This window comes from Cervus elaphus, chromosome 12 (assembly GCF_910594005.1).
Source record: "Cervus elaphus chromosome 12, mCerEla1.1, whole genome shotgun sequence".
Taxonomy (NCBI): Eukaryota; Metazoa; Chordata; class Mammalia; order Artiodactyla; family Cervidae; genus Cervus; species Cervus elaphus.
This window is the reverse complement of record NC_057826.1, coordinates 41,834,492-41,849,088: the sequence shown is the minus strand read 5'-3', so window position 1 is coordinate 41,849,088 and position 14,597 is coordinate 41,834,492. Positions and strand designations below refer to the sequence as shown.

Genomic DNA, 14,597 nt, shown 5'->3' with positions numbered 1-14,597 from the left:
ATCAAAGAGCATCTGAGGGTGATAGGCTCTTAATCTGGAGGCTCCTGTAAATAAAAATCTTTGGTTTTAAAAGCCCAGAGTAGTCTCAACATGTCAACAGATAACACTGTAGTTTCCAAGTAAGAATACCATATCAATTAATTCATGTGGAGCCAGAGGGGGATTTTAGCAACATGTGAGTCAATCTGCTCTGCCTGGGAAGCTTAGAAATGAGCTGGGCTTTACCTTTCACAGAAACATCTAAAATCAATCACTACTCCTGATTTATATAGACAATAGCACCCCTTGTTACACCTCAACACCAAGAACAATAAAACCCTAGTTTACAAAACAATTCTTTTATATGAATAAATTATATACAATAATATATCATATACAAGCTATTATCAGAGACTCATTTGTGAATTTAAACTGTTCAGAAAGTTGTACAATTGAAAAGACATTTCTGAGATTTAATAAGTCTTAATGACCAAAATGATTTGTCTTAATATTGAATCTCTAATTTAAGTTCTTCCTCCTTGGTCCCAGCAGTGAGGAGATGTTCCGATTTTCCCAGGCAATTCAGAATCCAAAGAACTGATTTTGTTTGAAAAATTAGATCCAGTTATTTCTTAAAAGACTAGATTTCTGTAAGATTTAGATGATGCTTAGGAAGTAATTTAGTTGAACCAAAAAATATTCAAAACCACGATACAGGCTCTTAATTATTCTCGAATTTTATTAATTTAGGAAACATTTATTGAGAATCTATGATAATATACATGGGAATTCAACTGGCAGATTCCTGGTGCTTCCTATTCTGCCCTCTTTCCAGAATCCCACCTGATTGGGTTTAAATTTTTGCTCCATATCTTGCTGGAAGATCTCATATACATAATTTGATGTCTAAATTTCCTCATCTGCAAAATGGAAACAATAATTTACCTCATAAAGTTGCTTCATATGAATTAAATGAGATAATATATACAAAGTACCTAACACAGAAGTAAATATGAGCTTTAAAAAGATAATTAAAAATAGTTTTTATAAGAGATTATTATTAAACTTTGCATGATTTTACATTCAAGAAGTTCCCTTGCTGGGACTTCCTGAGAAGTGCAGTGGTTTAGACTATGCACTCCCACTGCAGCGGTGCGGGTTCCATCCCCGGTCAGAGAACTAAGATCCCACATGCTACATGATGTGGCAGAAAGAAAAAAACAAAGTTCCCTTGCTGACATGTTTCCTAAGAGAAGGTGACCAGAGCCTGAATTTTAGTTTCTCACCTTGTTCACATGCTCCCCCAAAATTGTGAGTTTCATGAATTCTTTCTTAGAATATTTCCATCTGTTAAATACTTCTCATGCCCCAAGATTCAAATTAATATGTAAATTTACTTCGCAGTAGGAAGTGTCTACTATGTTTCACTTACTGGCAAAATTCCAACTGGGAGGCAGCTCTGTCAAGAACAGTAATAAGTACATGTTGAACAGGTAAACAGAAGATCTAGTGATGAAACCATAGCTAGCTGACAGCTTGCGTCTCTGCTCCTAGTCACCTCCTGTGACCCAGGAAGCATTCAAACCACAAGTTCTGCTCAAGGATAAATACCTCATAAACAGGTATTAGAAGAGGAAACTGTTTAACCAAAGCCATGTAGTCACTACAGAAAAACAATACCAGGAAACTGAGCAGTTTTTAAATCTATGGATGAAATAATTATTGAGCTGAAGTGGTAACTTGATTACTCTTATCAAAAGATTGATAAGCACAAAAATAAATTCAAAATGGGTTAAAGACAAGCATAAGAGCTGAAACTAAAACTCTTCAAAGAAAACATAATGGAGGAAAGCGTCACAAGAGTGGGCCCTGGTAATTATGTTATAGATATGACATCAAAGGCACAAGCAACAAAAACAAAGTGGGACTACATCAAACTAAAAAATGTCTGCACAGCAAAGGAAACAAACAACAGGGTGAAAAGAAACTTATGGGATGGGAGAAAATATTTGCAAACTATGTATCAGATAAAGCATTAATCTCCCAAATGTATAAAGGACTTTTAAAACTCTATGTAGTTAAAATGGGCAAAGAACTTGAACAGACATTTCTCTAAAGAGGACATACAAGTGCCCAACCAGTGTATGATAAGATGCTCAATGTCACTGACCATCAGGGAGATACAAATAAAACCCACAATGATGTATCATATTTTATATCTGTTAGGATGGCCATTATCAAAAAACCCCAAAAGCTAACCAGTGTGGAGAAATTGGAAGAGTTGCACACTGTTAGTGAGAATGTAAAATGATGAAGCCACTATGAAAAATAGTATGGAAGTACTTGGAAAAAATAAAAAATAGAACTACTATGTGAGCCAACAATCCCACTTCTGGGTATATATCCAAAAGAATTGAAATCAGGATATCAAAGAGATATCTGCATTCCCACATTCATTGCAGCAATATTCACAATAGCTGAGACATGGCAGTAACTCAGATGTCCTTCAGTGAATGAATGGATTTTAAAATGTCACACACACACACACACACACACACACACACATATGTATTGGAATATTATTTAGCCTTTAAAAGGAAGGAAGTCCTGCCATTTGCAAAAACATGGATGAACTTAGAAGACGTTATACTAAGTGAAATAAGTCAGACTCAGAAAGACAAATGCTGCATGATTTCACTTATATAAGAATTCAAATAGTCAAACTCATAGAAGTGAAAAATAGAATGGTGTTTGCCAGGGACTGGGGAAGGAGGGAAATGGGGTCAAAGTTTCAATTATGCAAGATGAGTAAGTTCTTGAGATTTAACACACAGTATGCTAACAACAGTTAACAACACTATTGTATACTTGAAATATGCTAAGAGGTTAGATCTTAAATGAAGTTTTCATCACATACACACAGAAATGGTAACTACGCAGAGGTGATGGATATATTAATTAACTTGATTGTAGAGACCATTTCCAGTGTATACATGTCAAAGCACTAAGTTGTACACTTTAAACATATACAATGCTTATATGTTTATTATACCTCAAGAGAGCTGTTTAAAAAAATTGTCTCCTAAGTTGTGTTCAGAGGTAGGTACCAACACAAGTACCAAACCCCAACAACAGAAACATTAAATGAAAACTCGTGGGATCCTTTTTTCCACTCTTAGAGAAGAAAGAATGAAATCTGGCCCATAGCATCCTTGACTGGAAATGCCTAGAAATTCTGAGTGTACTAGTAATAAGCAGTTGATTTCTCTATACCAGTAAATTCCCAGCTCTGGCTGCACAGTAGAATAACCTAGGGAACTTTTAAAATATACTGATGTCTGGCCTTACACCAGAACAAATAAATCAGAATTTCTTGGTGATAAGTTTTGGGCAGAGGATCTTTTTTGGTATCACTTATTAGTTGTGCCTGTTTTTTGTGTTGTTGTTTTTTTACAGATTTTTTTTGAAGTATACATGGCCAAAATAAACCGTACATATTGAAAGTATGACAAGTTTTGATGTAAATATACATTTGTGAACCTATCACAACAATCAAGATAATAAATATTTCTATCATCTCCCCAAATTTCTTTATGCACTCTTGTATCCCACCGTTCCATCCACACCCTCTCCAGGGAACAATGAATCTGCTTTTGGAGACTATTCCTAAGATTATATTTTTCAGAATTTTATATAAATGGGATCATACATTATATACTTTTTTTTTTTTGGTCTGGATATTTTACTCAGATTAATGATTTTGAGATTCATTTATACTGTGCATAAATAATTCATTATTCTTTGTTGCTAAGTAGCATTCCTCATGGGCTTCCCTGGTAGGTCAGCTGGTAAAGAATCCACCTGCAATGCGTTTGATCCCTAGGTTGGGAAGATTCCCCTGGAGGAGGGCATGGCAATCCACTCCAGTTTTCTTGCCTGGAGAATCCCCGTAGACTGAGGAGCCTGGCGGGCTGCAATTCATGGCATCGCAGAGTTGGACATGACTTAGTGACTAAGCACACAGCAGAGCATTCCTCATATATACATATCACATCTTGTTTACTAATTCACTTATTGGTGAATATTTGGATTGTTTACTGTTTTGGACTATTACAAGCAGAAAAGCTTTAGGCAATCATGTATTAATACAATGTTTTACATGGATATATGCTTTCTTGGGTAAACATCTAGGAATGAAATGGCTGGATCATACAGTAGGTATATGTTTAACTTTGTAAGAAACTGTCAGTTTTCCAAAGTCACTGTACCATATTACATTCCCATCAGCAGTGTCTGAGAGTTCTGTTTTCTCCCTATCGTTGCCAATACCTCGTACGATCAATTTTTAAATTTTTGCCATTCTAGTAGGTATTTACTTTCTAAAATTTGTATTTCTCTAAAAACTAATGATGTGGAGCATCTTTTCATATTTTTATGAAATATGTTTTATGAAATATTAAATATGTTTTATACAAACATATTTTTCTCTCTTTTGGTAAACTGTTCAAATATTTTCTTCATTTTTCAGTTGGGCTTTCTGAGTTCTAATTATTGAGATATGAGAGCTCCTTATACATCTTGGATATGTCCTTTGTTGGATATGTTTTACAAATATTTTCCCCTAGTCTGTGGCTAACCTTAACTTCTCTTAACATTATCTTTCAAAGAGAAGAAAATTTTCATTCTGATAAAGTGTAATTTATCAATTTTTTATCTTTTATAGTTTCTAGGTTTTGTATTTTATTTAAAAAATCTTTGCCTAACAAAATGTACCAGAGAAAAAGGAGAAAAAGATTTTCTCTTGGAAATTTTTTGGTTTTAGTTTTCTGTGTTTAGGTCTATGATGTATTTCAAGCTAAATTTAGAGTATGTCATGAGTGAAAAACTGAGTTTCATTTTGGGGGGAGTTTTGTTTTAGGAGGCATGGATACTAAGTTTTTCTAACAGCAGTTATTTGTTGAAAAGATTATCCTTACCCCCACGGAAGTGCCTTAGCACCTTTGTAAAAAATCAATTGGCCATATATGTGTAGATCTAATTACGGACTCTCTGTTCCCTTTCATTGATGTATGTGCTTGTGTTCAGCTGTGGCCAGCTCCTTGCAGCCCAGTGAACTGTAGCCCACCAGGCTCCTCTGTCCATGGGGTTTTCCAGGCAAGAATACTGGAGTGAGTTGCCATTTCCTCCTCCAGGGGATCTTCCCAACCCAGAGATCAAACCTGAGTCTCTTGCATCTCCTGCATTAGAAGGTGGATTCTTTACCACTAGTGCCACCTTGGAAGCCCCCTTCATTAATATGTATGTCTCTCTATATATATTATACATATAATATTATATATGTGCATATATAATATATATATATATTACCACTACCACACTCAGTTACTGTCTAGCTTTACAGAAAGAGTCTTGAAATTAGGTATTTAAGTCCTCAACTTGGTTCCTTTTTTTCCTCAAAATTAATTTGGGTACTCTGGCTCTTCTTTATTTCCATATAAATTTGTAATTGATATCTTATTTCAACAACAACAACCACAACCACCTAGCTGTGATTTTGACTAGAACTGCATTATTTCTAAAGATAACTTTAGAAAGAACTGACATCTTAACAGTATTTTTATATTTCCAATCTACCAGCATAGCATAGCTCCCTATTTAACATTTCACAGTGACGTTTTGTAGTTTCTGATGTTTCAGTCTTGCACATCTTTGCCAATTTATCCCTAAGTATTTGATATTTTTTTGATGCTATATCAATGGTACTTTCTATTTCAATTTCTAAATATTTATTTCTAGCATAGAGAAATACTGTTGAGTTTTTTATTATTGATATTATAGTGTTGATATGGTGAGGTACATTGATTAATTTACAAAGAATTATTAGATACATTGAATTAATCTTGCATTGTTTGCATTTTTTTTTGCATGAGTCTTAATTAGAATTAAAGTATCAGTCTTATTTATTTCTGGACTCAATTTGCTAAAATCGTGTTAAGGTTTTTCGCACCTATGTTCATAAAGCATATTGGTCTATTGCCGGGGTCCAGCCCCAGCAGGATCCAGGGGAACCCTCAGGATAAACGGTGTCGGCGAGAGAGAGAGAGAGAGACACACAGTGAGACAAAGCTCGGGGCTGAGTCTGGAGTTTATTTTTGCACGGCCCCTTTATACCCTTAACAACATCTTTTGGGGGGAAGAGCATATTGCTTACACACAAGTCATCTCAAAACATTACAGCAACTTGACCTTCAACAGAAACAGGATGTCACCCACATACTTTTCGTTCACAAGAGTCTTTCTTATCATTTGGCCTTCAGGCCTGCTAACATTTTATGGCTTGCACCTGGTGTGACTTAAGCGACTTCATAGCGGACCCTGTTTTTCTTGTGATTAATCTATTTTCTTTCTAATAGGCATCATCTCCATGGGAACTAGATAGGATTACATTTTTACAGAACAGAAATGTGAAGGACTGCAAAAACAGCAGATATGGCACCAAACAGGCTCTTAGTCTTAGTTAACTACCTGCAAGAAGCCGCCAGCTAATCTCTATCTAAAGTATTTTCTATTAGGCACATTTGTGGCTATTATATTTGTGGAGCTTTTCTCACCCCGCGAAGGGGCCTATGCTTAATAGTTTCTTTTGTTAGCGTACTGTGCTTAGGATGTTTAGAACAATCATGAGCGTTTTTTGCAATGAGAGCACACATTTATCAAACAAGCCAGAATGCCAGCAAAACGGTTTGAATTGAAGCATTTCTTTCATCCCTGGACCCTTCATAGGGTACCAGCGTCCAGGAGATTTATTAATTAGGGTTTTAAGTTGGTCTTTATTCAGTGAAAGAGGAGCAGGAGAATGCTTGGCAGGCAACACAAGAATCTGCCGCAGGGCAAACAAGAATAACAACAGAAAAGGGGGGAGGATACAAGGTGGGGCAGAGGCCGAGGCCAACCTGGAGGGTCCCTTATATCCTGAATGGCCCTGCGTGTCAGGTTTTTTCCTCATGACCTCATCATGGATGGGATCCTGGACGGCCTTGCCTGTCAGGTATTTTCTTCATGACCTCGTCATGGTGGGATCTCCCATAATGGCTCCCGGCAGTCTATAGTTTTCTCTTAACATCTGTCTCATTTGGGTATTAGGGTATGCTGAATTCAAAATATGAATTGGGAAGTATTACCCCCTCTTCAAGTTTTTTTTAGTGTTTGCATAGAATTGATATTATTTCTTCCTCAAATGTTTGGTAAAGTTCACTCTTGAAGTCACATGAGCCTGAAGTTTTTTTTGTGGGAGGGCTTTTGTTGACAAATTCAAATTTTTAAAAAACCTGTTTTTTTTTGAGTAGTTTGTTTTTCAAAGAGTTTCCCCATTTCACTTAGGTGGTCAAACTTATTGGTATGAAGTTGTTCATAATATTTACATGTTATCCTTTTAATATCTTTAGGATCATTAGTAATATTCCTTTTATCATTCCTGATAATTTGGATCTTCCATGTTTTAGTTTTTCAACTCATCAGTTTTCTCAAAAAGTCAGTCTTTTGGCTTCACTAATTCTCCCATTTTTTGTTTGTCTGTTTCTTTGTTTACTATTTTGTTGATTTCTGTTCAGACATTTTAATTTCCTTTCTTCTGCTCACCTTGGATTTAATTTGCTGTTCTTTTCTGGTTTATTAAAATAGAAGTTTAGGTCATTGATTTTAAATGCTTATACCATTCTATTATAAGTGCTACAAATTTGAGCGCCCCACAACTTTTGGCATGTCATGTTTACATTTTCCTTTAGTTCAAAATATTTTCTTAATTCCTTGTGATTTCTTCTTTGGTTCATGGGTAATTTAGAAAAGTGTGGTAATCTTCTAATTATTTGAAGATCTTCAAGGTATCTTTCTATTATTAGCTGGATCATCAAAAAAGCAAGAGAGTTCCAGAAAAACATCTATTTCTGCTTTATTGACTATGCCAAAGCCTCTGATTGTGTATCACAATAAACTGGAAAATTCTTAAAGAGATGGGAATACAGACCACCTGACCTGTCTCTTGAGAAACCTGTATGCAGGTCAGGAAGCAACAGTTAGAACTGGACATGGAACAACAGACTGGTTCCAAATAGGAAAAGGAGTACGTCAAGGCTGTATATTGTCACCCTGCCTATTTAACTTATATGCAGAATACATCATGAGAAATGCTGGGCTGGAAGAAGCACAAGCTGGAATCAAGATTGCCGGGAGAAATATCAATAACCTCAGATATGCAGAAGACACCACCCTTATGGCAGAAAGTGAAGAGGAACTAAAAAATCTCTTGATGAAAGTGAAAGAGGAGAGTGAAAAAGTTGGCTTAAAGCTCAACATTCAGAAAACTAAGATCATGGCATCTGGTCCCATCACTTCATGGGAAATAGATGGGGAGACAGCGGAAACAGTGTCAGACTTTATTTTGGGGGGCTCCAAAATCACTGCAGATGGTGACTGCAGCCATGAAATTAAAAGACGCTTACTGCTTGGAAGGAAAGTTATGACCAACCTAGATAGCATATTAAAAAGCAGAGACATTACTTTGCCAACAAAGGTTCATCTAGTCAAGGCTATGGTTTTTCCAGTGGTCATGTATGAATGTGAGAGTTGGACTGTGAAGAAAGCTGAGTGCCAAAGAACTGATGCTTTTGAACTGTGGTGTTGGAGAAGACTCTTGAGAGTCCCTTGGACTGCAAGAAGATCCAACCAGTCCATCCTAAAGGAGATCAGTCCTGGGTGTTCATTGGAAGGACTGATGTTGAAGCTGAAACTTTAATACTTTGGCCACCTCATGCGAAGAGTTGACTCATTGGAAAAGACTCTGATGCTGGGGGGGACTGGGGGCAGGAGGAGAAGAGGATGACAGAGGATGAGATGGCTGGATGGCATCACTGACGAGATGGACATGAGTTTTGGGTAAACTCCGGGAGTTGGTGATGGACAGGGAGGCCTGGCGTGCGCGATTCATGGGGTCGCAAAGAGTCGGACACCACTGAGCGACTGAACTGAACTGAACTGAATCTAATTCTGTGTAGGCAAAGAACATACTTGGATTATTTGGAACTTTATTGAGATTTGTTTTATGACCAAATGGTCCCATGTAGACTTGAAAATCATATGTTTTATGCATATGTTGGGCGGAGTGTTAATTAGGTCAAGTTGGTTGATAATGTTGACCAAGTCTTCTGTATTTACTGATTTTCTGCCCACTTGTTCTTTCAATTATTGAGAGAGAAGAGTTGAAATCTTTAATAATAATCGTGGATGTGTCTATTTTTTCTTTCAGTTTGATTAGTATTGGAGCACAGGGTTTGCTTTTTAACTTTACATCTGATTCTAATATGCAGGCAGCTTTAAGGGGTGTTGCTCCATTACCAATAATTCTCAAACTTCAACGTGCATCAGAATTGCTTAGGGTGCTTATTAAAACACAGATTGCTAGGCCCTTCTCTCAGAATTTCTGATTCTGCAGGTCTGGATGAATTCGCATTTCTCACAGTTCCCAGGTAGTGCTGATACTGTGTTCAAGTTGATACTGCCTCAAGTGTTCAAGAGGCCATGTTTTAAAATCACCGAATAAGCCAAAGCTTCTCAACCTTATATTCATATTAGAACCACCTGAGGAGTTTTTAAAATTATGATACCCAGACTACATCCAGACCAATTAAATAGAAGATCTGCATGGGGTAAGGGGAGTCGTGGGACTCAGACATCAGTATCCTTTAAAGCTCTCCTGTGTGATTCTGATAAAAATAATCAAGATTGAGAATCACTGTGTGTGTGTGTTAGTCGCTCAGTTGTGTCAGACTGTTTGCGGCCCCATTGACTGTAGCCCACCAGGCTTCTCTGTCCATGAAAATCTCCAGGCAAGAATACTGGAGTGAATTGCCATTTCCTTCTCCAGGGGATCTTCCTGATCCAGAGATCCAACCCGTGTCTTCTGCATTGCAGGGAGGTTCTTTACCATCTGAGCCACAGGGAAGCCCTGAGAATCATTGCTCTATACTTTAGCAATGATCTAGATTGCCCAGGGAAGTCTTTGGGGCTCATGACCAAAACTTCATCAATGTCCTCTGAGTAAAAAATACTGTGGAAGTACCAGGAAATTACAGGTTGTATGAATGATCTCTAGTGAACTAGGGTAGGAGACAGTGTTAGCTCCTCCTCCTTTGCTTCACCTAGCACATTTGTAAAATGGGGCCTATAGTTCCTGCCCGTTTCCTAGAACACAGAAAGATTCTGACGACCAATAGCATTCTATCTTTTATCATTGGGAAAAAAATTTCATTAATTCAATATATTTAGAAATTAAAACAATCTTTAATTAATGATATTTGTTTTCCATAATGAGTTTTGATACATAGTTTATTTAGAGAAGAAAAATATTGACTAAAAATTATCCAACATAACTTTAACCCTACCTGACACTTCCAAGGAAATTAACTGTGTAACAGAGGTATACTCTAAATCCTTTAACAGTCATTCCAATAGTAAAGTTATTAAACTCTTTTAAAATTTCCATTAACCCTTCAATTTTCCTTCATCATGCACAGGGACTTTGACCAATGAGAAAAAATTCTGGCAGAATTACGACAAACAGTGCTAACACTGCAATAGCACAGCCTTTTATTTTTTTCTCCTCCTCTCCCTACTTTTTTATTTAAAAAAAAAATGGAGTAATTACATCCAAATTACAAATCCTGTAATTTTTACAATACTCATATGAGACAGTCAGAACAGGTTTTACTGTTCATATTTTTCAGCTGAAAAAAACTAAAGCAGGTAAAGAGAGACTGCACAAGAACTAGCCTATACCACAGGTTCTTTGACTGCAGGTACAAAATTTTCCCCAACTGAGAGAAGAGAAAAATGGCGTAACTCCAGACAGGAAAACCAGAGACTTTCAGACAGCCGGAGGAGCCACCCTGGAGATTCACTAGGCAAAGGGCCATTATGGGCAGAAGGGAATATTTAGAGATGAAGTCATCTAATCACAGTCATTTTGCAAAAGGGAACTCTGACTTGCCCTAGGCAGCTAGAAAATGTGAAGAGACTCAGATTGACAGACAGGAGACCTGAGTTCTGGCCTCACTGTACCACTAAGTCTCAGACTTAGCCATTAACCTACAGACAATTGCAATAGAATGTCCTACAAACATTTCAAACTCAAGTTCAAAATTATTTCTTCCTCCTCTCCCATCCCCAGTCTCTTCCATCTCTTGTGATGATCATCTCAATAAAAGACCCAGGGCAGGGTCCTGAGAACCATCCCTCTCCTCATCTCCCATGTCCCCTCAGTTATACCAAATCCTGCCACGAGTCTTAGGATCCACCACCTCCTTCTCCTTTCCATTTCTTCTGCCACTTCTGTCTCAGTTCAGGCCCTCACTACTCCTGCCTGGGTTAGGTTACTGGTGGTGGTGGTGGTGCTGGTTTAGTTGCTATGTCGGGTCCGACTCCTGTGAGCCCATGCACTGTAGCCTGCCAGGCTACTCTGTTGTCTAACAGTTCTCCTGGTGTCTGTATTGCTCTGTTTCAATCCTATCTGCCACTCTGTCTGCCATCACAGTGAGCTTTTAAACAGAAATTGTCCATCACTGCACTTTCCACCACCAACTAGCTGAAGCCTAAAATTCCAAGCAGGATTCTCCCATCTATTTGTGATTTGGCCTCTGCCTTCTTCTCTCACTTCATCTATCATCACTCATAACTTCAGCCAAGCCTGAGTTTTGCAGTTCCTCCAATGTCACCTTTCGCTTTGACACTAATGGTTCACTCTTCCTGGAAGTCTCCCCCTTCCCCTACCCATTGCCTGGCTAAAATTAACTCAGCCTTCTAGACTCAGCTTAAGTTGAAATTTTTCCTGGCACTCCTTTAAGTGTTCCTTTGATACTCCCATAGCATCTTGTGCAAACAAAAGAGTCATTAGTCACCTTGAACTATTTGCTCACACATCTCTGTTCTTTCCTAAACCCTGAGCTGTGGGATGGCAGGGACAGCATTGTATTCAGTGTTTGGTATTGAATATTCATCCAACAAATATCTGAGGACCAACTTTATGCCAAATGTTGTAATGGATAGAGGAGTGAACAAATCAAAGATACTCCTTTCTATCAAATGGGAATCAATATCATAAATAAATGAGGTAAATAAGAGAATGCAAGAGTGAAAAGTGCTATGCAGAGAATTTAAATAAATCATGTGATATGACAGTGACTGGGTGGCTACTTTAGATTAATGTCAATAAGTTCCCACTAAGGAAAGGACATTTAAGCTGCTAAGTGAATGCCAGAATGCTGTGTATTTAGAGAGACGAGCATTCCAGCAGGGAGAACTACCAGTACAAAGACCAGAAGAAACAAAGGGGGCCCACGCGGCTTAAAGCAAGCATGGGAAAAATCGTGAAGATGGGGTCACAGAAGGCAAGGACGATGTTATATAAACGTCGTCCACAGTAGAGTTTTGATTTTGTTCCAAGTGTGGTTAGGAGTGACATGATCTGATTTACATTTTCAAAAAGATCTCTCCTGGACAGCTGGGTGGATAATGGTCTGTGGGGAGTGGAAACTGAAACCAGTTTGGAGGAGAGAAACATCAGTGGCCTAGATCACAGCGATTCGGGAGAAGGTGACCCGATTTGGGACATAGCATGAGCGTGCCTAGGACTGCTGGAGAGCAGAGGAGAAGACTCAGAGCTTGTAGGATTCTGGCTCGAACACCTCGGTAGTTACTGGGGAAGAGAACAGACGCTCCGCGGCTTCAAAGAAGAAGGCCTTGGAAAAAGTCCCTTCGCCTGCCCGGACTTGGGGACAGTTCAGGTCAGGCAGCTGGATAGAGACACGCCCAGACCCGCCGCCTGTGCCCGCCAGCGTCGGGAAGCTCCGGGAGCCTGGCGGGAGGCGCGCGCCGCCCCGCACTCCACATGGCCCGTGGGGGTTTCCGCGTCCTCCGGGCGGGGCCGGAAGAGGAAGTCGGCGCCGCAGCGGCGGCTCCAGCAGCCGCGGCGGCCCCAGTCAAGCGCCGCGGTCCGACCCTGTCCTGCCCGGCCACCGAGGCAGCGCCGCGACGGGCCCCGGAGCCTGCCCCGCTGAGCCCGCACGCGCCGCCGGCGCCCCCCCGTCAGGTCGATGGGTCGGCAGCCGCCGCTGCCCCCCGCCGCGGCCGCCTTGCTCTGGGGCTTCCTGCTCCCTCTGGTAAGGGGGGCGGGAGGGTTCTCGGGCCTCCCCGGGGCGGGGCCGGGCCCCCTCCTCTTCCTCCGCCTCCTCCTCCGCCAGACCTCCCCCACCCGTCCCTGCCCCGGCTCGGCCTCCCTGCTCCGTCTCCTACGCGGCCTGCCGGGTTTTTTTCTTTCTTCCCCTGACTTCCTCGCTACGCCCTCTCCTTCCAGCCCCCATTCGTGTCGTTTGAGATCTCCCAGTACCTATCCCAGAGAAAGCTATCTGCCCAACCCCTAATACTATTTTGACCTTGATGCTTCTCTATAGGTTTTCACCGTTCCAGGCTATTTTTAATTGACCTCTGATTTTATTGTCCAGCCTTTCTTACAGCTGTTTAACCTTGACCACCCCCCACCCCCCACCGCCCAAGCCCTAACTCTGAAAGAAGGAAAAGTAGTATACCTGATCCCTGAATGTTCAGCGGTTCCAAGACTGCGCTTTAGTTTAGTTGCTCTTAAACAGATTCCCCCGCCCAGTGTTTCTGCTTCGTCTTAGGGTTCATTTGATTTCATGTCTGGGGTTTTTTGGTAATAATGCAAAATAACTTTTTAAAGAACACACCAGAGTAATTCTTTTAGTGGTTTTCAGTTCTCTGCCTAGTTTAAAGGCAAGGAGAGCCAGTTAAGTAACAGTAACAAATATGTGTCCTCAAGTTTGTTTTCATAATTAGAGAAACGTAATAATGTCTTAAAATTCAACGCCAAGTAGTTGAAGCTTCATTAAGTGGTTGGGCAGGGCACCGGTGTTGTCTGTTTCAGTTTTGTTTCTTGTAGATTTCCCGCAGGGAGTTTAAAGTTGGAAGCTTTCATGAGCTTTATATAGAATTGCTGTGGTGTATGTCTGTCTAGTTCTTTCCATTAGAATGTGTAACTTTTCTGAAATAGTGTATTTTGCTTACTCTCCAGTTTAAAGAATTACTACTAGTGAATGTATTCAATGTGAAAGTGTCTTTAACATTTATTGAAAGACCAGATTTAGAGCCCGAAGTGTCCTTGGTGTTTTCATAACTGCTAGGCAGTATTAGGAACATGAATGAGGGAATGTATCTAAAAATTGTTTGGGATGGCATGTGGGGAGTAGGATATAAAGAGAATAACAAAGCAGTAGTGTTGGTCTGAATCTTTGTTGAGATTTTGTTTACTTTGTAATTAGATGTGTCCAAAAGTTAATTCAGATGTATATACACATAAAACTATAACCTAGGTATGAAATTTTTTTAGTGGTTTTGCACTCTTTTATTCGAACTTCTTAAACTAATTGTGAGAATATATACATGTGTATAAATTCCCACCTATCCTTTCTGAGTGCAAATTAATAATTAAACTAATAACAAGTACATCAGTTGCTCGTAAACTCACACTGAAATTCTTTTTTAATTAATTTTAA

The 14,597-nt window shown here is 39.4% G+C and overlaps 1 protein-coding gene across 3 annotated transcripts in view; it reads left to right on the top strand.

Annotated features, from left to right (window-relative positions):
* Positions 1-12,443: 12,443 nt before the first annotated feature.
* The window catches only part of SPPL2A (signal peptide peptidase like 2A), a 53,114-nt gene continuing 50,960 nt past the window's right edge, over positions 12,444-14,597 (top strand). Inside the window, exon 1 of one of the 3 annotated variants that reach the window (XM_043919327.1) lies at positions 12,444-13,187. In XM_043919327.1, coding sequence (XP_043775262.1) covers positions 12,917-13,187 — 271 coding nt within the window. In that variant the 5' untranslated portion in view covers positions 12,444-12,916. The remainder of the gene's footprint in view (positions 13,188-14,597) is intronic. The other 2 variants (XM_043919328.1, XM_043919329.1) reach the window with 2 other exon arrangements.